Here is a 23224-nt window from a genome sequence, read left to right on the forward strand (position 1 = left end):
AGTCTATCTATCAGAAAGAAGAAACAAGATTTAAAGACTTAAAAGCTGATATTTATACTCCCAGACATTTCTACTGAGGAATGGGGAAATAACAAAAACAACCCAAAACTTACTCTAGCTCCTTCTGTAATTGCTGGAACTGTTCAGTCAACTTTTTATTCTCATCCTGTAAGTTGTTTTTTTCATTCACTGAAATTTATAGAAAAAATATTTTAAAAAAATCAATGCATACATGTTAGCATGATAATCTCATCAGGTCCTTTAAGGAAACAGAACTAATTGTAAAATGTAATACCATACCCCTTTCTCTACAGTTTACAAAAATGAAGTTTCAAGCTAGTCATTGAAGTAGTAAAATGACATGTTAGAAAAGGCAGAGGTGGTACAATACTGTATCACTACATTAGTTCTACACAATCACTAGTTACTTTTGTCCATGTATACATAAGAGACTGTATTGTAAAGATAAGTGAATTGCTATCTTGTCTCCATGGATAAAATTGCTTCCCTAGGCTAAAGGTAACCTATGAAATATAAAGCAATTTGAATTTGGTTTTAGCCACTAAAGCAACCATTAAGCCTTTCTTCCAAGCTGTCTCAAACTAATATAGTGATAGCTTCCAATTCTTATGTTCACTTTAATTTTTATGTTCTTGATTTTATTTTGTTGTTATTCTGCCTCTGGATTCCTCAACTGATCCTTTTCATTCTTATATAGGTTTCAACCCACATCCATGGGAGCCTACTGTCATGTCACAGTTCAAGATTTGTACCTAATAGGTGTCACCTTGATTTTTAAGGTTCAGAGCTATATACAGAGATTCGCTGTACCCTGTTTGCTGTTCATCATTAAACTCAGAACTCAGAATATTTTTATGTAAGTGCCCATATTAAAAGTCCTTGAAACACTGATGTGTTTTGTATTAGCACAGAACCTAATATTTCCATAATTTAATTAAGTACCAAAAAGCTATTTTTTGTCTGGCATTTTTCATATTTTAAATCTCATTTAATGTCTGCTTGCTCTTGACCAAGCAAGACAATTAAATGATACAAAATAAATAATGGTAAAGATACCATTAACATTTTAAAATTCTGTCCTGTACTATTCTATGCTTTATATAACCAATCTTTCCTAACTCTCTTTATGAACATATTTGTGTCCTGCTTGTGCATCACCTGGAACAAACAGTTTGATTTGATTCACATGTTTTATTTCTTGATTTCAAAATGAGCTGGCTACAAGCTGCCTGGTATAATTTTTTGTGGCCTCAGTTGGTTATATGACAGTTATGGGTTTACTGCAGTTTAAGACCAAGACCAGCTACAGGACACAAGCTGGATCCAGTTCTGTCTGAACTTGATACTTTGCAATCACCAGTTCCTTTTGAAGTCAGGGTTTTCTTAGGAAAGCTGGCCATCATTCTAGCTGTAGGAATAAACAGAAGCAGTCACATTTTATCTAAAGTAGCTACTTTACATTGTAAGATTTTCCACGTCAGTTCACTTTCAGTATCAGCACTTCAATCTAAGAAGGTGGGTCAAATGACTAGTCACTGGTATGTTACATATTTTCAGACTGTACAGTTAAGTATCCCCTGACTGAACTTTTTGGGCTTACTAAACACACCACATATATATTATATCAAGTTACAAGAATTACTGGAGAACTAGTTTAGAAAATAGCATGTTTTGTCTTCAGACTTGGAGATTAAACTTACTAAGCTCAGTAATAAGTTTGAGATTTTGCTGCCGGATATTTTCAAACTCTTGCTGTTTTTTTCTCATATGTTCTTCGGTTACAGCACAACGATCACATAACCCCGCTCTTAATCTGCAACAAAATGAGAGAAAAAGGTCCCTCTGTTAAAAAAATATTGCCATGCATGAAGCAGATACCAATGTTTAACAGACCTTTTGAACAATGAAAGCCAGAAAACTTGTGACAGCTATGCAGAACACCACTAAGTACTGTGGTTTTATATGTTCACATAGCAATGCTTTGAGATTTCTGAATGATCTAATACTGTGTGCTCTAACATTTGCATAAATGACTGTAGGTACTGGATACTTCTAAAACAACTTTATTTAATAAAGTGGAGCATGCTACACCTTGCCACTGAAACCCTTTATGAGACATCCTACTAAGAATACTGTCAGATATAAATCACCGTTCATTTTAAGTAAAGTTCATTCAAGAAAATACAAATAAGCAAATCACTTCAGTAAACAATTACTACTTCATCTAAGAAGGACATGTACTGTCATGAAGAAAATAATCAAATAAAAAGGACAAATAGTAATTTGAATGGACCCAAAAGTTCATGAAAGGCATTGACTCCACTGTCTCTAATGGTTTAATTAGCTGTTTAAAACACATCCATGATCAGAAAAGGACTACTTAGAATCACTCCATCTTACCTGACACATTCATTCATGCAATGAAATATGTATTCATTTTATAGGTGATAAATGAAATGTATTTATTTCTGGTACAGAGCAAAAACCTAACAGTATTACCAAAGTGAAAACCAGACTCTCTTTTGCCTGCTAAATAAGAAATCAGTTAGTCAAAAGTTCTGCATTGCTGCTGCTACTACATCAAGCATTAAAAAAATCCCAACTAAACAAGCTATGCAAATTTCCAATTTCTCAGCTGAACACTGGAAGTAAAAGCCATACTGGTTTAATGGTGTTTTAATGTTGTGGAATTATGGCAAGACTAAAACACTGAAATGCCTCTTCATACTAACTAATCCGAACATGTAACAAACAGAGAAGTACAATCTCCTTATATTAAATCAGTTGAAATACTTCTTTTGTTTTTCACAATGTGAGTAATTAATCTGCTAAGGAATTAGAAAAGTCCATCCACACCATGAATACCTCTTTACTTATATAGTATGAAAGTTTATTACCTGCATGGCTACAAGCTTATCCCTAATGCCTCTTACAGAGAAATGGAGTTGAAAGTAGGAGTATCACAGCTTTAAAATTTGAGGTAACGCAGGAAGTGGAAAACCATTCACTGTGTAATGATCTCCTGTGCCCAGAAAGCTTCTGAGAGCCCATTAACAGCAAATTTAACATGCATTTCCAAAACAGGTATAGTTTCTAAAGGTGAAAAACTTCACTGTAATTTCATGTCTATTAGTTTTGTTTTGCTGTACCACATTAAACAGGAACAAATAAGGAAAAGGCAGAACGGATCAAAAGGTGAGGAGAACACCTAAGACAAATTAAGGTAACAGATGGAACCTGTGACCAAATTTAGGTAAAACAGGCAATTGGTAAAAAAGACTCCCTCAAGTCTGAAATATTTCCTAATGAGTTATTTCATTGGTTTCACAACATACTATAGCCTTTGGGTTTTGTACTTGTATTACATCTTGATCAATATAAAATTTAACTATACAAAGATGGATACAAAGGAATGAAACTTAAAATGTCTGTTTGCCTCCCAAACTGCTCTATTCTAGCTTTTGTTGATCTTAACTAAACAAGGTAAGCACTTCAAAAACAATAATATAACAAATTGTTGTTTATTTATATACATTATTGATTTTATGTTTAGTTATACAGATGAGATAAATAAGTATATACGTTATATATTTATTGATTGTTCTTCAGTCAGAAAAATGCAAATTCTACACCTTTCTCTGTAACACACTATTTGGATGGCATTAGAAAATGACTGGCTCACAAAAAAAAAAAATAAATCAGTAATCCCACACTAAAACACAATAAGCTCAACTTGCAAAGTATCCAGAACTACTCTGTAAGAGTAAAATACAGCAAACTCAAAAGCCAGAAGACATTACTTCACCTGTCTTCTAAAACCTTGATAGTGTCATGAAGTGCTTTTTGCTGTTCTCTGAGCTGTTGGTTCTTGGTATAGAACTCTTCAAGCCTCTCTGCATCCCTGAAAACAAAAAGAGGAAAAATTAGCTCTAGCTTTAAATTGCAGTAATTCCTTTTTCACTAGAGAATTTTCTCTGGCATGTTTCATTCATATCCTTGGGAAAAGTGGTTATCATAGCACAAATATTAAGTTGAAGATAACCAAAGCTAGTGTTTCTGATTAATGATAATTTACAAATGACAGAGGAAAGATGCAGCTAGTTTCTAATTCATAATACAGGTGATCTGTTATACCTGATTTCTGTTCAGGTAAAAACTAGAATTGATGACAGTCAAGACATAAAAGCGAACAATGTTCAAGCAACAATTTCAGAAAACAAACTCAAACACTTCTCTTACACTTTACTGTGTTGTGGAGCTGTTTGGAATCTAATGGAAACTTTCACAATCAGGTCATTTTGGTCTTATCAGTGAGTAAATTCTGCAGCGTAACAAACCACATTAGGTTTGGAAATCTCTATAAAGTCTTTAGATCCATTAGAGGTTTACTTCCTCAAGAAGAAATTCTCTATAGAGCATGTATTCCCATAATATGAATAAAGACAAGAAGTCTCTTCCCAAAACCCTCAGAAGCAGATGATTTTATGGAAAATACCTTCTCTAAAAACCAGAACTAATTAATTAACAAAGAATATTTTCTCCTTAAAAGAGCTAAGGAATAGTAGTAATGTTAACCTCCCAATTTTAACTCCCTTTCAGTTTTATTATCAGATCACAACATCTCTTCAAGATGAAAACAAGGTATGAATGACAAGCACATGATTATTTTCCACAGGGAAATTAACGTTCAGCAAAAGCTAAGTGCCTGAATCTGTGTAACATGACAATGACTAATTTCTGAGAAATTCCCAGCTCTTCTTTTGCCATATAATTCTTTGTATACATCCATTAAAGCAGTTGTTTGTTTTCAGCGTGCCTGAGATGGATTATTTGTGAAAGTCATGAAATTGGCTCATGAAAAGCTGTTAAGCACACACACACACACCAGGAAATGAAAATATATTTAGTAACCTGTTGATACAGTTCTTTTTCACAAACATACTTTTAAACTGGCACTGTCCCTTTAACATATGTTTAGCCAACCAGATTTTCATATTGCTGGCATTACAGTAGTACAAGAAACTAGCAATCATGGGTCAAAGTGAACGGGACAGCTGGAAGCTTCTATGGTGTACAATCACAAGCATATTTTATTAATCCTTAATTTAAGTATAGATGCTTTATTTTTCTGTATTATCACACAGACCCACATAGGCCATTCCAACTGTATATTCAACCTATAAAACAGTTACATGCAAACAGCACAAGGAACCATTTAAGGCTTGTACTTTTACTTGAGAAGGACAAAATATTAAAATTCTGTTACCTCAGTTCACTGACCGAGTGCAGCCAGGCCATGGCAAAATTTGAAGTCTGACAAAAGCAGGCTGTATTTTTCTGATGTTTAGGACATTAAAAAATCCCTCCAACAAAAAACTAGAACTGCAAAAAATCCCCTCATTTTTCTTCTGCTTATGCCACTCACAGGAGACTTAAAATAGCAAATTTAAAAATTGTTTCTAGTTAGTTCTAAGTCCTTCTATGGCATTAAGTCATTTGCAATAATAAATAAGACATAAATGTACACTAATACTACACACCTCTCACCTAAACCCTGTAAAATGCCCCATGAAGACAGTAAAACGACAGAAGGAATTAGGCTGTTGGTTGGGGTTTTTTTCCTTAAAACTCTAGTGCACCTGATAAACATGACAGACATTTTTGGCTATGAAGGCACTGCATAATGGCCGGTCTCTGACCTAGGGTTTACAAGTCATTAGCTCCAATGCTTATTTTGTGGGCTACAAAATAAGGTGCTCATTGTCAGCTCATTACCAAGTTTGAAATACTAAACCTCAGGTATTCAGATGTAGCAAGGAGAACAAGACCTCCTATGTAACAGTACTGTATCTACAATGTGGCAGTTGTAGAAAGATTCCAACAAATAAAGATTAACCTGTCAGGTATTTGTTCACTCACAGCACTGATAATATTTCCCATCTAGAAAACTGACTGATCAGCTGAAGATTCCAGAACACGGAAGCAACTTATGAAGCACCAAGCAAATATCAAAAGCAAGAGATATTTCACCATTTCAGAGTAAAAATGAGCAACGACTTAATTTATAAATGATACTTAAGAAATAACACACCCTGTAAAGAGCTCTGTACATCTTCAGATGACTTCAGCTGAATTATTAAAGAAAGCAGAGGTTTTTACACATCTAAAAGAAGAATCCGTGAAACCTTAATTGATCTTACAAGAATTGCAGCTCATTAATGGGACTCTGACTCTCCTTTAATAAATAAGATCATTAGGATGAGTACTTACAAGCATCTTTCCTTTTTCAACTTAGATATTTTCAGCTGTAAGCCTGAAAAGTAGAAAGAAGAAATTACATGTTACAGAATTCTGATTTAAAAAAAAAATGAGTAAGACAATAAATTAACTCCACTTTTGCCATTGTCACCTGCAAAGAGAGACAAAAAAATGTCACTAATCTGGAGAGAAAAGGGTTCCTTCTGCATTTTTTGAGTGTGTTCTACAGGATCTTGGAAACAAATCTAGTCATTGTGATCTCCAGGAAATAAGGACTTCTTAAACAAACACAGAGATTTCCACTTAAACAAGTAAACAAACACCTTTGTGAAATAACCACCATGAATAGCCAGCACTATCAATATATTTGCAATGACTATGCCCACATAAGTAGCATAAAATATGTTCTGTGTGCACATAAATTCATAATACTACACTTGAAACAAAGCATCCAATCACTGAACTGAGAAATACTTTACAGTGTAAATGCATAAAGAAAACATTAAAAATATGTGATTCAAGGCTTTAAAACACGGAAGGACAACATCCTTCTTTGGAGATGTGCTCAGTCAAAACTTCTTGGAATATCTGAAGGTGAACTGAGGAATGATATTTCATCTGTGGCCCTTCTCCCATGAAGAATTCCACACTCCTAACTATATGTTCTGAGCAGAAGTAAAAAGGTTTGCAAATACAACCGGTGTTCTCAGCAGCAGTGGCCAGCTGACAGCCCAGGGGACAGAACAGTGTCCAGCCAATCTGCTTGCAAGGTCTTGGATGCATTTGTATGTGCACAGACACAAGAAGATATTTAAGCACAAAACAATTTAACAAGCAGGACACAGTGCTATGGAAATTTATGTGATATTACCAACGTACAAGCTGGCCATTCCTATTCCAAATAAACAGAAATAATCAGACCCCAATGACAGAACAGTTTCTTGAACAGAAATCCAAGAGAAACTTTCATATCATAGCAGAAAATTATGTATTTCCTAGCATGGTTATTTTCTTCTAACTATGAAAGGTTGGTACCAACTTCAAGTTGAACACCAGATGTCTTGTAAGCTCTCTTGCAAAAGCATGATGCATTTAGGATTGCAGGATAAACTTAAAAACCACAACACTTGTAAGAAAACTTTGAATTTCAGCCTAAATACATAGCTAATACTACATCTTACTATAGAAAATGTAGGTTAAGCCAGCTAACAGACTATTTTTTCTCCCCTACTACACTCAACTAGGAACAGCTCTAAGGGAAAAATTAATTGCTTGAGAAGGTTCATTCCTCAGGCCACTTAAAATGTCAAGCCAGCCACAGACTCAGTGAACCCATACTTGCTACAAGATGCCAGTGAGACAATGAGTTAAAAATGCAGACAGACTACTTAAAAAAATATCTTAGGAAATACAGCAAGATTTCTTTTATCTCCAAGTGTTCAGCACCTGTGAGACTTTATGTTCTATCATGCAAATCAGCACAGAAAGAGGGTTTATTTTTTTAAGTAGTTGCTATTCATCAAGTCAATTAGGCATCTGCAATTAGAACCCCTATAAAGCTCGCTTTAAAGCTGCTCCACGCCCATCGGAAGGAATGAAGCTGCACAACAATGCATCTCCTGTATGAACAGGTAGTCTGTTCTGCAAGTATTTAGGATTGTAACTTTGGCAACCTGAGCAACCAATTGAAGAGGCAGGGCTCAAAAGGCCCAGCACTGTGCTACAGGTAACACTATCTCCCTTCTCACCTGAATTCAGGAGGAACTAAACTAGTTACTTAAAGGTTGCATTTTTTTTCGTAGTTCAAATGACTGCAATGAGAAGGCAGAAAACCAACCTGTCCCATTTATCCAAGAGCCTTGAATTACTGCATCTGCTGTAGTCTCTTCCTTTTGCTTTTCCAGGGCATTGAGAGTTTTTAAGCAGGCTCATTTAAGAAGCTTTGCTTTTTCAAGTTTCCTTATTTAACATAGGGAGCACATAAAACCGTGGAACTACACTATGTCCCTTCCCCATTCAATTTTATCTTTTGCACAATGTTTTAATGGAATAGACAAGCTGTAGTCTATATAAATCTGCATTACCTAAAGCTTGTAAGTGCATTAGTAAATGACACTCTACACCTATTAAAGAAACAGAGACTTTCTTTGAACTATCATTAGGCAGATTAATAATTAAACACTATTTTGTGAAACTTGCTATTTGATTAGACTGCACAGCTGTAATATTTCAATTAATGGCTACAGTAATTCCTGTTCTGATGAATTTTCAAATGCATTAAATGCACTTCCTTAAAACTGACAGTGCCTGGAAGACTGCAGAATCTTTATCACTGAGGATTTCTTGAAACAAGTTGGACAAGCGACTGTCAGCAATGACGCAGACATAATCCTACCTCAAGGGTATAGAGATGGACTAGATGACCTTCTAAAATCCCTTCCAGCTCCATTTTCTCTAATTATTTACTTTTGAGGAACTTCCAGCCATTTCCTTTCCTACAGCAATCTATCAATGAGATTGCTTTACTCATAAGATTGTCTCCTTCCATGAGTACAGTTTTTTCTCTATTGGTATCTTCTGCTTTTCAGAGGTAAGCATTCATTAAAAAAACTATTTCTTGTACATAAAACACTGCTTGCATCTCTATGCTGATATATATTTTTAGTACAGAGTCTTAGATTTAAATTAATCCTCAGAAACCATCTTGGTAAGATCCACACACAGCAAGACTCTATATAATTATTACAAGCAAGAGGTAAGAATTACCACCTCTAGAAATAAATCGGTTTTTATAAACATTATTGAATTCCTTTGAATCTTCTGGGTACTATGCAAGTATTCTGCACATCCTACAGATAAGAAATAAAAGAAAATAGTTTTAATGGCCATTATTCTGAGCTGTTGAGCACTTCTGAACTCCGTGAAAAGTCAGTCAACTGACACTGATCATACCTAATGTCTTTGGAAAATGGGATGGAGGTGTCCTATCCATTGTCTCATAATGGATTTAAGTTAAAGAATAGCTATTTGGCTGAAGAAGGCCAAATTTTGGATTTTTTTTGAAGTGATCTGTTTAAAAGAACAAGAAGTTGGATTTCTTTACATAATGGTGGAAAAACATACCCTTTACAATATAGTAATATCAAAATTCAATATTGTAATATCAAATATTACAAAACTGAATTAAAATGACAATACAGTAATATCAAAATCCAATACAAAATTCAATTCCTTTTCAAACTGCATGAGTTTGAAGTATTCTTCAGTCTACATTCTATAGGTATAACTTGTATAACGTGTCTGACCATGCCAAGTTCATGTGTCATAAATCCTACTCTTCATGGATTTTAAATAAAAAAAAAAATCCACCATTTCAGTGTTTAATGCACTGTACATGCAAAAAGCTTTTTCAACAACTACTAACTTTCCCTTAATCCACCTTCCACCACCTTTAAAATAATTTTTGCTGACATTCAGATTGGAAACTCATGAGCCAATTTTAATTCTTATTTATAGACTTCAGAAACAAGCAAAGTCTAGGCAAGTCTGTGTTTGATGTTTCTAAAATATCTTCCAGTACCATTTTCTATAAGAGGATCCCCACCTCCTGAAAAAATTAACTATCCTTCAGGCATGCCTTTGATGTTATCATGGAAGACCTAATTTTACCTAACACAGTGTGGGACATACTGACAAAGGGCTAGGCATGAAAAAGACTGCCTGGTGGCAAAATTACCTGGCCACACCCTGCATGCATTCTAAAGAGTATCTTGCTTGCATAAAGAAAACCCAAACTTGAAAATCACGTGCTGCACACCCCAAGAAACTAGAGAAAGGGTCACTTAACATAAGTCTCTACATCAGAGCTTTTTGTTTGTCAAGTTTTTGTTGTTCAGACATGCCACAGATTGCCAGATCACATTCTGTCAGTACTTCCACATTTATCTGTAGTTGCCATCACACCTACTCCAAAAAGAACCATCAACAATTAAAAAAATTATTAAAAAAAGTTAATTTTTTGTGTATTTTGGAACACAATATAAAATTGTGGTTCATATTTTAATGTAAAGAAATGCTACTGTCTGCTATAGTTTTCTTTCCAGTTGCCATATTGTTTACTTGTTTGGTTTTTTTTTTTTTCTTAATAATCAACAACAAAGTGTCATGGCCAAGTGTTGCATATTACTGAATCAAGACTTTCATCAGGAGGCATGTAACATCTATTAATTATAAAACAATCTCCAAGAGTTTTTGAAACCAAGAAGAGATGGAATAACTGGGCCAAAATGGACAGACCATGAAACTGTATTTGAGCTGGTAGAAACCACCGAGGCCACTGAAATGCGCTGGGTAAGGACCCACTTGCATGACTAAAGCTCTTAAATCACAAAAACTTACCCACTTTTATTCCAGTCTAATATAAATACTACATACTTTCATACATAACGATAAACTTGTTAGAAGATGGAGTCTAATACTGTTTTAATTCTGTCCAAAAGAACGGATGATGTGACTTTAGGTTAGCAGAACAAAATGTTAACTTATTTCATATTTTTAGCAAAGAACAAATTTTATGAATCCTCCTTGTAAAATAATATTACAGTAACAATACATATGGTGCAATAATTCATCTTTTCTGATTTACTGAAGAATGAGCAGACATTAACAGTGCATCTGTAATAAAATTGTTATTACAAGTCACATAATGAAAGAATAATCCTATAAAAACATCATAAATTTTGCTGAGAAAATTTAGAACACTAAAATCTGAAGAAATAATTTTCACTTCAGTAACATTAATCTGCAGTGTGATTCCGCACAAGTTAGGGGAAATAAACAATGCAAATGATTTTAATGTATCTGGAGCAACTAAAGCCAAAAGCAAAAGGAAAGAATCCATTGAATAACATGGTTTGGAAATTTGAATCATAACCCATTAAAGGTAAAGTAACACATAAATATTTTGTAGGCAAGCAGAGACTCTACAGAACATTGTATTACTTTGTCTTCACTGACCTAGCAAATAATTTATACGTGTTGATAGTTTAATCCTGTTAAACCAGGCTTAGGTGGTCAAACTCTAAGGACCATTTGTAATCACTAGGTCCAACTTTCTGCATAACTGAAAACATTAAACATCTATTTAGAACTGAAAATATTAAAAATCTATTTATTTCCATGCAGAGTACTTTGTTTCAAAGTTTTCCTGTGGTAACTGACAAACACCAACTTTAACTTAACAAATCCAGTCTTCAATGATTTACCTTGTACTTCTTTATCATGACACTCTTTCAGTTTGGACCACAGTTCTTTGAAGAAATCTCCTGCAGGTTCTGCAGAACTGGGGCTCCCACAGCTTCCTCCAGATGCATTCATCTTGCTTTTTTCTACTCCCAGCTTCTTTGACTTGCAGAACTGGCTCACTCTTAAACTTTGTATTTTACATTACATAGTTATGAAACTGTTTCTGAAGAGAGGTGTCTGTAACAACAGAATGATAACACTTCCATTGAAATTCATCAGAGCATAACTTGTAGCCATAGATGAAATGCAAAGTTTGCTGTCTATCCTCGTTGAGGATATCTATTTATAAACTTTCATACTGACAGCCACCCTGAAAGCTTGGACAATGCCAAGTATTTTTCTGCAGATAATTACAAACTAACAGAATTTTCATCCCCTTTGAAAGCTATCAACTTAAAATTAGATTCAACTACTTTGGAGGTTTTTTTTTTCCTATCTAAAGATACAGTTATACTGAATTCCTGTTTTCCAAAAGTAAGCCTTAGTACCAAAATCCAGCTGCCAACAAAAGCATTTGTCAAAAGTTTTATCAGAGATGGATTTGTCTGTATACATCCTTTATATAAACTTGGATTCAAATGATACCCTTTCGCAAAGAAAAGCTCACATCCCCTTGAAGTCTTCATAACTCTCTATTAGAATTATTCCCATTTCCCAATTAAAAAAAATTGGGAGGAATCACAAAAAATATAAATCTTTAAAACATTAATATTTGAGAAGAACTATCAAGGTCAGACAGCTCTGTCTTAGAAGCTTGACTACAAAATTTAGGATAATCTTATCCATAATTGTCATTTGTTTTGAAGGCTTCCTTACAGAGATGATGCCCTCAGGCAAACTACAGGGGAAACATGGTACTCAGATCCGGCTCTGAGCCAAGGCAACTTTCAATTCTACTGGCACTGGGTGTCCAACATTGAAATACTTCTGTAATCTCTGTCCTTCAGTTCCCTCTGTGGGAAACTGGACATCCTAAGTTTTTCCCATTTTTATGCAGTCAATTAAAAAAAAAAACACTTTTGAACGGGGACTGTCATTGCCAGGTGGACATAGCTATCTCTATGACTTTGTAATATAAAATACAATTCTTATATAAAATAAGAAAAAAAAAAGGCTAGGTATTTTGTACTATTCCCAAAGCAGCAACTTGAGCAAGCAAACCACCATGCCTATACTGCCAACTGGAAGGAACAATTTGCTCTCAAATTTTTGAGGTATAAGTTATAGTTTAGATGATACAAGGCCTATGATTAGTCAAGAAGCTGCATTTCCTATCTTGAGAGCCTTCAAACAACTTAGAGTATCTGAATGCAGCTGCTGGTTTAGCTGGTCCCCCAGATTCACCACAATCAAATCCCCAGTCCAGTGGTGAGTAACCAAGTGTGGAGCCTGGAGACTTTGGTTCCACTCTCCTGTCTCATCTCTCCATGCACTGTTTTAAATGATTTTTTTCAGTCTGTCTGTCTTTACAATGGAATAAAAATAACGGAACAAAACATTATTCTCAACAGAAACACTTGAACTGTATGTTTTCTATAGTATAAGGATACTTAAATGTTATAATAATGCAGCCAGCAGTTCCACATTTGCTTTAACCTGCTGTGTCCATAGCAAATTCAGTGCCTGTTTCAGGATATGGCTTCAAGTTAGCAAATGTTATCTCCAGAGAAATCCTTAATAGAAAATAAAATTACCCTTTGAAATTAGCAATTCCCAGAAGTCTTCAACAGAAGTCGAAAGTAATTTGCTTGCATCTTTGCAGTTGAAATGCTTCACTTTGTGTGCAGCCACATTAAGCCAATGCTTCTTTGTGGAATTAATTGCCTGGTGACGTTAGGAATGGCTTTTAAACTTTTGCCTTGCACCTTCAATAAATGCTTCAGAATCAAGCTTTTTCTCTACCAAGCACTAGGGCAGTGAAAACCTCCCGCTTGCTTTCACTTACTGTTTCAGATTTAAGTATGTTAGATGACTCATTTCCACAGAAAAGTCATCTGACTCTAGACAGCAAATGGTGTCTGTAGTGTTTGCTTTGGGGTTTTTTTCCCCAATATGACTGCAAGGAAAAAAATGCATAAAACCCGCTCAAAGTTTCTGCAAACTATTAGTACATCAGCATATAGGAAAAAAAGAGCAAGGCATATTCCCAAGCTTCATCCGCTTCAAGATCTCAAAATTATACATTGCTTCCTACAGGTGTTCAACCTCCCTGAAACACAGGGCCCGCAAGAAGAGTTCAAGTGCAGCTTTTGAGAGGCCTGAGTACCGCACACGTGTAAAAGTGATGGCTTGGTCTCCACCCTAAGAAAGCGCCTTCCAGTCCTTAGGGGAAAATCCCGCCAGGTCTGGATGTACAGACACTTGCAGGCAGGGACAGCACGGGAAGCTGCCTGGGGGTGGGGGTGGAAGCACAGTGCCAGCCCCTCTCCCGGATGTCCTGCTTTGCTGCTATCCCGCCGACTGCCGCTTCCATAGAACCACCTAAAAGCGTCCATTTCCCTCTTGTTCCACAAATCAACTCCCTCCGGCACCGTGAAGCTTTCCACGGCTTCATCAATGATTGCCTCCAGGAGTCCATCAGCACCGAGAAGCGCACCGAGGCCGCTTATCGGTGCTGACACCTTTCCGCCGGGGACACACCGCCCCTCCGGGATTCTGGGGAGCACACGGCGCCTTGATCCCCACCAAAACCCACCGGCTGCTCCTATAGACTCAACTCTCCTGTACTTCCCGGCGGTGAACTTTGTTCTCCTTTCCCTCTTGCACGGAAACCGCACGGAAAACTCACTCGAAAGACACGCCGGGATGCTCTGGGAAATCCTGCCATGACCGACACCTGGGAGCTTCCCGCCAGGCTCGGGTCACACCCCGCAGCCGGGACGCCAGAGGAGCGGTATGGCATGTCCCACACGCCGCATCTCCCGAGCGGCGGGAGCCTCCCAGACGGAGAGAACGGGGCTCCCTCGGGCGGGCGGGACAGTGCCCGAGAAGCGCCCGGCGGGCACCCGGGGCCGGAGGGCCGTGGCGGGGCCGGAGGGGCCGTGGCGGGCCCGTCCCCGGGGCGGGGCGGGGCGGGGGCGGTGCGCTCGCGCTCGCTCCGCGGCGGAGGATGAGCGGAGCGCGCGCCGTTACCTGGTTGGCTCCCGGCGGCTCCGCGCGCCAGCGGCGGGAAAAAATGAAAACCGGCAGCGAGCGCCCTCCCTGCCCGGGGAGGCGGGGCGCGGGCTGCTCTCGCGAGGCTTCCGCGCTGCTCTCGCGACACAGCGGCAGTGCGAGGGTGTGAGCCCCTTGCCCGGGCTGCTGTCGCGGAGTTCAGGTGGCGGGGGTGACCACAGGATCACAGGATTAGCTGGGTTGGAAAAGACCCCTGAGATCATCAGCCTTTGACCAAACACCACCGTGTCAACTAGACCACGGCACTAAGTGCCACATCCAGTCTTTCGTTAAACGTCTCCAGGGAGGGCGACCCTACCACCTTGCAATGTCTAATGACACATTCCAATGTCTAATCACCATTTCTGTGAAGAAACTCTTCCTAGCGTCCAACCTAAGCCTCCTCTGGAGCAACCTGAGGCCACTTTTTGTCCTGTCACACTTGCTGCCTCTGGGAGAAAAGGTTGACCCTCACTTGACTACAGCCTCCTTTCTGGTGGTCGTAGAGCGAGAAGGTCACCCCTGAGCCTCCTCCGGGCGAAACACCCGCAGCTCCCTCAGCCATGCTCAGGGGACCTGTGCTCCAGACCATTTAACAGCTTTGCTGCCCTTCTCTGGACACGCTCCAGCACTTCAATGTCCTTCCTGAACTGAGGGCCCAAACCTCACGGCCTCACCAGTGCCGAGTACAGGATCTTGCTGGCCACACTATTTCTGCCATTGGCCGCCTGGGCACACTGCTGGCTCATGTTTGTTCATTGAGATCACCAGATGTCTCAGCCCTCTCCGCCTCTGGCCCAGTACTTGGGGTTTCCACAGAGAGCTGCCGAGGAAAGCCAGGGGGACAACCCAGGCCCTGGCTGGTGCCACAGTTCATTGTGACAGCAGGCACAGAACACTCTGGAAAAGCAAGAGTGTGTGTGAGAGCCTGCACTGAAACAAATGTCCCTGCCTTCCTGGAAGAATTCTTGCTGGTTTAGATGTAAAGAGGATCACTGGGGTGTAGAACTGTGCCAGAGGTGACCTTGCCTTTAAGGTTATGCTGTTAAAACTGTGCCCCAGGATTTGTAATCTGGTTGCTGGGGCTTAAACACATTAGTATGTGGGGGGGCTTCCCCCATCCTCGTGACCTTAACAGTTTCCATGGCTCATCATTTTACTGTACAGCAGAGCAGCCTAAGCATATTTTTGTGTTTTATGTGAGTATGGAAACCAGTAGGCACATATAATTAGTAAAGTATAAGGCTGCTGAACTTTTTTGTCACTTCTCAATGTTTTGGAGTTTTTTTTCCCCCAAATTGCAGATCAGTGTTCCTTCACTCATTGGGACCAGCCCTGCTGTCTGCAATGAGATAAAGCCCTTGATTTTAGGTAGTTCTTAGTGATGAAATAGAAACAAAACACAGTTTATCACTATTACTATTCTGCCTTCACATGATTCCACTGGACCATTTTGGTACATATAGGAACTCTTGCAGAGACAGCTTGGTGGCATGACTAGAAGACATAATAGCGATCAATTTGGAAGGGAGAGTACTGCAAACATATACTTTCTAGATTGTTAATAGCAATATTTTAAAAGCTAAGTCTTCAGATGTTTCATAATTGTTAGTAGCTGTTCCATCTAGTTCTTTTTACATTACTCATATCACTCAGGTCTCAAGAAAACATCATAAATAAGGAGCTACAGCATAAATAAAACTGGATCTGAAATACTATTCCTACATTTTTGAGGTGTTTTGAAATACTGTAAGAGAGATGATACATGATTCAAGCTTCAAATCTGTTGTTCCCCATTGTTGAAAATATTCTTGGTTTCCCATAAAGTACATGAATTCTGAAGTATTTTAAAAAATCTTGTTCTTAACTTTTCTGCTCATTTCTCATCATTGTTTAACCATTTATTTTTCAACTTAAATAAAATGAAAATGTTGTTCATTTCATTCAAATGTTGTTCATCAGCTCAGCAGCAGATTACTTATTGTAAAATCAAATTGTAAGTTTGATTCGTTATCAGATCAGTAGATGTATATGGTGGAACTAATATTAGCTGTGTGTTTTGGAAGAAGCTGTCATGTCATAATGGGTTGTGATAGACACTCCAGTCTTTCTAAATAATGCTTGTTGGCAGCTTTTCATTTTGCGTTTGAAACTTCTGTAATCTAAAAGTTTGTGATGTAGGGAAGCAATAATTTCCTCATGTTAAGAGAAGCAGATGTCTGAAATCTACACACAGATCCAATAAGTAGCAATAAAATAGTCCTCTTGCCGATTGATCAGATATTTTACCATAAACTGTACCTTTCTTACTATTTATAGGAAGCACTCTGGCAAATAATTATGTCATCCCTTTTATTTCCCAATAAACTCTGAGCTGTTTGTTTTCACATTCTCTCATGTTGATCTTTACAGTAATATAAGTCCACTGACTTCTACAGTGTTATCCTTATCTCCTCCACAGTAAGTGAAAACAGAGTATTGCCAACGGTTGAACTTTACTTTTATCTCCCTTCCAGATTGATTTGATTTTATATACTCTGTAATCACCTAGTTGGCCACTGAATAGTTTCCTGGCTCACTGAACGTGTTAGAAAACTATTGGAGAGTCCGATATTCCACATTCACACACTGGGTGTCTTAAGATGACTAGTCTAACTGGAACTGCATCTCATTCACCTCGTGAGAGTAAACACACACACCTAGACAATAAAACTGTGGGAAAAATGCTTCACCGTTGCTGCGCTTGAACAGATACAGAACTTCCTGTGGTGTCATGGCTCATATCCAGATTTCAAAATAACCTTTACTGTGGCGTATTGAACCAGGTGACAGAACACTTCTCTGTGAGCAATTCTGGGAATTTTATTTTGTCCTAGCCCATTTTATATTGTTTGGATTGTCTGAAATGTTTAATCCTATAATAGTCCATGGAGCTGTTGATTTTCAGTTGCAGTTTAGTGGCAATGCCTTTCTTCTTGATGACTGGACTATTTACCAGCAAATCAGCTAATAACTGAAGTTCTATTCTAAGAGTACTGCAATGTTGCAGCACAGATAAAATTAAAAATAACCTTTAATTCACACACATACCCCTCCCTTTTTGAGAGGTAGTATAGGGGCTGCGTCAGTGTTTCTAACCACTCAGGTAGCAGCAGATGGCCTAGTTCACTGCATATGCATACAGAATAGGGCCAAAATACATTAGCAGAAATCTTACTTTTTATTTCTATTACCTTAAATTTCGATGTGAAGATTAAAACCAGATTTGAATTACAATGTGAAGTCCAATTTAAATATTTTATTTGCTTTAAGCACAGAGGTAACTATTTCATTCTTTGTACATATATATATATATACACAAATATATATATGTATAAAATAAAATAGTGAGGTCCGTATGTATTTGCACCAGATTTAATAGATCACACATACATATACATGGCCAATGTGTTCACAACCTCCTCGACTTGCAGATCTGCAACTGAAGGAGAAATATATTATTGTTCCGCTCTCTAGTCATGTTCATTTAATGTACTTTATGTTACAATTGCCAATAAGAACATCAAAGGAGCTCAACTTCAGATGCAGCAAATAAGAGTATGTGGCACAGTTCAGCTGCTACCTAAATGGAGTTTGAACTGGAAGTGTAGGAACTGGAAGTGCTCTGAGTACCGTGATTTCTTACAGCTAGAAGGGCACACAGACAGCAGACACCACCACTCCTGTCTGTCACAGGTGGTTGCTTTCTCTGGAAAAATAGGGAGGAGCCACTCCATCACCCCACTAGTTGAATTTGATTCTTCTCAAGCTGCTTGCGTAGCCACGTTTGAAACTGAGCCAAGATCAAATTCCCCAGTGCCAGTAACACTGTTCATTTTAAGGAACCCTCTTCTTTGAAGTGTTTTCACTGCTCCTCATCTATAGTCAGAAACTGGCAGGGCTTATTCAACTCAAAACCTCAGGTCTGTTAGGAAGTTTTGATGGGGGGGGGGGTGGGGAAAAGCAACATGAGGGTTGCTGTTGCAGGACCCCAGCACAGTGTTCCTGGTCTTCAGGCTCTAAGCAGCAGCACCTATTTGTGTTTAGCTGCATGAGGAAATGTTTTGATCATGCTGATGTTTCTCAGGGTAACCTGATCAGTTTGAGTAGTTACACATATTTATCTCAGCTTTAGAAGTAGAAGTTAACAGATCTGTGCAAAAGATCATGCTACCTACCTTTTACTGTAGTGAACAACACAAATTCAGGGACAGAAAAGAAACAATGTATAGGAAGTAATATTTTACTTACCATTTGGGAAAAAGAAATCCCCAAACAATAGCCCCTGTGCTTCCAGCCCCCTAAAAAAGAAAGGCAGCTGAGGAAACCCCAAATACAACAGAACACATAAACTGGAGAGAGGATGGCAAGCAGCATTTTGAAAAAGTGGTTTATTTAGTTTGAATTTTAAATATAGTCAACATGTTCTGTATTAAAATACTAGAGCTTTAGAAATCAAAGCTCTCTTGTAGCATTTTATAAGCTCTACACAGAGTTCTTGTGCAAACCATACAGCTCAGCCAGCTGTAATCTTTCTTCGGAGAATGGTTTATCCCTTAGCAGTTTTCCTTAGTTATTTGATAGCAGAATCAACTGAGAATATAAGAAAACTAAACTTTTTTTTTTCCTGATGAATATTATCAGCTTCTGACAAAATTTTCCTATGTTCTTTTCTGTTTATCTGCACTTTGAAGAAAAAACTTTACACACACATAGAGTGCTGCCAATGAGAAGGTGATTTCACTTCATTGATTTTTTTAAGAGGCTCAGGAGGCCTTTTTCTTGGCACTCTACAAAAGAATAATATTAATTTTAGCATCAACCTGGAAATAGCTGGCAGTAAACATAATTGAAGCTTCCTGCTGTGTGACTACCATAAAGTCTTACATAATCCTGTATAGATATTTTGTATCTAGTGGTTTGTATCCACTGATTCTGATATGGGGTTTTTTCACATCACAAAAGAGAATGGTAGTTGTTTTGCTTTAAGTGAAACAAAATCAAGAATTCCTGGGAGACGGAAGTAACTATGCAATAGTTTTTAAAAATGTAGCTACATAGATATTGAAAAGATTCACATTTACTTAAGTTAAAGAGTTATTTTGTCCTAACAGGCATGACAAAACCTGTCTTCATTCCTTTCTATTCAGCTCAGCAAGTAGTTCTGTGCTGCAGTAGTTAATCAGTTACCAGATTCCGCAGCTTTTGTTTTTACACTGTTTAATTTTTCTTATTTGACACAGAACCTGTGAATGGATTCAGCTACAGATATAGGTACAACTTTCAGTCATACTCTTTATGACTAGCACTGCTTTTTATTGCCATTACCACCACCATTACTCATTCTAAACAGGTAGATTTCTAATAAGTATGTATAAAGAAAGCAGTAAAAAATGACAAGTAAGTTTCCTATCTTACCATGAAATAGGTAAATCTAGGCTTAGGTAGCTCACTCTATAAAATTGAACAATTAAAAAAGTTAGTCTGTCAAGAATTAGTAACCACACATCTTACTGTAATGGCACTATACATTATCCCAACACTGCTGTTATGTGACAGGCATTGTAAAAACTCTGTATAAAACAGAAGACCAATAAGCAATACTTAAGTGAACTGCTCAAAATACCAAGTCATTGGCTGTGGAATTTCCATCTCTCACTCCCGTGCTAGGTTCCTCGAACTGGCTCTGCAGTAAATACTCTGCAGACAGAGCAGATGATGTTGAGCTGCACACAGAAGGCTCAAACAGCTGCAATTACCAAAATCCTGTCAACAAGTGCCATAGAGACTGGCAGTGCTCACAGATATTAAGGAGATAGCCACTATACCACTTCAAGCATCAGAGAAATTTTTTGCTTAAGGTTATCTTAAATTAATTTTAAAGAAAGATTTTCAAAACTCACCCTTCTGTTTGAATTGTGAAAAGTTCTGTTCTTGGTCGGGGTGATAAATATTTACTACTGACTTCCCCTCCAGCTATAAACCTCAAGTGTAAGTGAGATGAGGAAGCCACTGTGGACCACACTAGAGAATGCCGAGAGGAGATCTGCTGCACCTAAGATATATACAATGTGCAATGGATAACCTAATATGCCTTTCATTTAACTGGCTGGGCAGGTTTCTGCATTCTGGAGAGCATGGAATCATACCAGAATTTGTTGGCATAACAGGCCCGTCAGACCGGTTCCCGGGGCACCCAGGAACCTGCCCAACCAGTCCGCATCAAAGGCCGGCCCAACATGCTGCAGCTCCGCTCGGCTGGGAGGCTTCTGCACGGCGAATTATTCACGCCTCTGTCAACTCCCAACATACTGCTCAGAGAGAATGATGTAGCCTCCAGCAAAATAATTTAGCGAGGGTGGGGGAGTGATACATCCTTGTGAAGTGTAGCGAGATCTTATTGTTATAAATTTTGTTTCATTTTATATGCAGATGAACTGGGCTAGAGGTCTGCCCAGCATAAGTGCAAAGAGCAACAGAGAAGAAAATGCATTTTTTTAATAACACTGGATGTACAGACTTATTATAATGGAGTAACACCAAATCTTTAGCGTGACCAGCTAAAACCCCTTGAAATTATGCTCTAATTCAGATTTTTTTTCCAATGCAAAGTATATTTACTGTGTGCATAGGATTCAGCATGTCTTTGTTACCACATAAGGGACAGCACACTGGGAGCTTGCACGTGGAATATCCACCTTGTGATTTTGGTGGACCCCTAGGTCTGTGCAAGCTGGCTCTGAAATACTGCACAGATAGGCTTGAAATAAGCCTATTTCAAGGTGAAACAGGTCTGAGAACATGGCACATATAGGCCATGCTTCCATAACTGTGAGGAACTGCAGCAGTTGCCCTGCTACAATAGCACATGGGCTGCAATGGCAGCTGTGCTGCTTCTTGTTCATGGCTGTGAGGCAGTTGCACAGCAGTCCTGCACATCACAGTTATCCAGGCTGTAGGCAGAGATCAGCATATGCCCTGACAGAAGCCTCCATCTGTGTAAACTTAGTATTCTTTTTTTTTTTTTTTTTTAGATACAAATATAGGCCATAATTTTCGGATCTCCTGCTGTGATTGTCAGAGATGTTGAGTAAAATCAATAAGAGCTGTAATTAACACTTTTGGAAATGTAATCATGGGTACATATACAATCAGTCTGCTAAACCTGTGCTTATTTTTTGCTTAGGCACCTAAAATTTAAACACTGGGGCTTAAAAAGTTTTTCTGTACTGAATGTTGTCAAAGACTGTGAGTAACTGTAGAAAACTGTTCATAAAATGATCCCACAGTGGTATTTATCATTTTTAGATAATCTTTTCTTACTTACCAGTTTTAATAATAGTTACTAGACAAGCTGTGGCCAGAACAGGAAGTTACCACCACGTTCAAACAGTGTTGTGTAGCATAGGCAGTTTTTGCCATTGACCTGAATATGGAAGACAAGCCGATATTTGAATATACTCAGATGATTTTACTACAGGAAAGTAACCCTTCCTATAAAACTGAGTTGAAAGGAAGGCTCTTTTCTGAAGAAGACAGCTAACAGAGCTGAAATGCCAGATGTATGCTGTTTGTGCTTGCAGTCACACCACCTTAGGCTATGATTGCATACAGCTAAGCAGGGCTGGGCTGGGTCAGTACTTGGATAAGGGATTTACAGAAAGTCCGCTGCAGGAAGTGGTTTTGGTGATTCAGGAGGCTATACTGAATAATCAGGCATCACTGCCAAATGTGATGGAGACCTTGGGTTCTTGATATGCCCCAGTCGTGGTGCCATATCAAATGGAAGTTTATAAAGACTCCAAAGCCCTTTCCACAAACACTTAATCTTGAACTGTAAATCCCTATCCAATGTGAATGTACCGTATCTGCCTGCGATTTGAGTTTTATGAGTGTCGCATAATTGGGTAAACTGTGTAACTGATTAACACAAGTAAATTACCAGCCAAAATGGCAGTAAGACTGTACAATGTAGCAAAGATTCTGCTCGTGTACTAGACTTAAGGAGGGCTGATGTGCTTCAAAGCTCGTCTACTTCCAACTATGTCAGCTGGTCTCATAAAAGATACTGTCTGAAATGTTCCTTTCTGCATCCTGAGCTCATCATTAGACCTGGAGTCTTATAGTGAATCTGATAGTGGATCTTTAAAGCCATTATACTTGCCATTGAACTTTTTACTGTACTCTGACAAGTCTAGGGATAAAAGGGATGTTTACTACCTCTTCCTTTCACTTGAGAGCTTAAAGGAGCTTGTTGCTTCCAGACTCTTGTTCCCCCCAAATAAAACCCACCAGGTTCACACCTTAGAGATTCATCAGGGACTTTTCCTTAGAGCTTCTCATACAGAGTTGCTGTCAAGATTGAGATTTTAAGGTATGCTTTTATATTCGTTTCCACAAGCTACAGAAATTTATTTTTTCATAAGAAAAAGGCACAAGTATAAGACAC

General features: G+C 38.2%; 1 protein-coding gene across 4 annotated transcripts in view; it reads right to left on the reverse strand.

Annotated features, from left to right (window-relative positions):
• The window catches only part of RBBP8 (RB binding protein 8, endonuclease), a 45039-nt gene extending 24151 nt beyond the window's left edge, over positions 1-20888 (reverse strand). The window contains exons 1-7 of one of the 4 annotated variants that reach the window (XM_063395489.1): positions 20679-20888; positions 19027-19076; positions 11544-11760; positions 6292-6334; positions 3827-3922; positions 1722-1834; positions 114-189 (exon numbers count right to left, since the gene is read on the reverse strand). In XM_063395489.1, coding sequence (XP_063251559.1) covers positions 114-189; positions 1722-1834; positions 3827-3922; positions 6292-6334; positions 11544-11655 — 440 coding nt within the window. In that variant the 5' untranslated portion in view covers positions 11656-11760; positions 19027-19076; positions 20679-20888. Of the gene's footprint in view, positions 1-113; positions 190-1721; positions 1835-3826; positions 3923-6291; positions 6335-11543; positions 11761-13277; positions 13408-14371; positions 14591-19026; positions 19077-20678 lie in introns of those variants that run through there. The other 3 variants (XM_063395496.1, XM_063395506.1, XM_063395481.1) reach the window with 3 other exon arrangements.
• Between the last annotated feature and the right edge of the window lie 2336 nt (positions 20889-23224).

The sequence above is a fragment of the Prinia subflava genome, chromosome 1, assembly GCF_021018805.1.
Source record: "Prinia subflava isolate CZ2003 ecotype Zambia chromosome 1, Cam_Psub_1.2, whole genome shotgun sequence".
NCBI classification, from domain to species: Eukaryota; Metazoa; Chordata; class Aves; order Passeriformes; family Cisticolidae; genus Prinia; species Prinia subflava.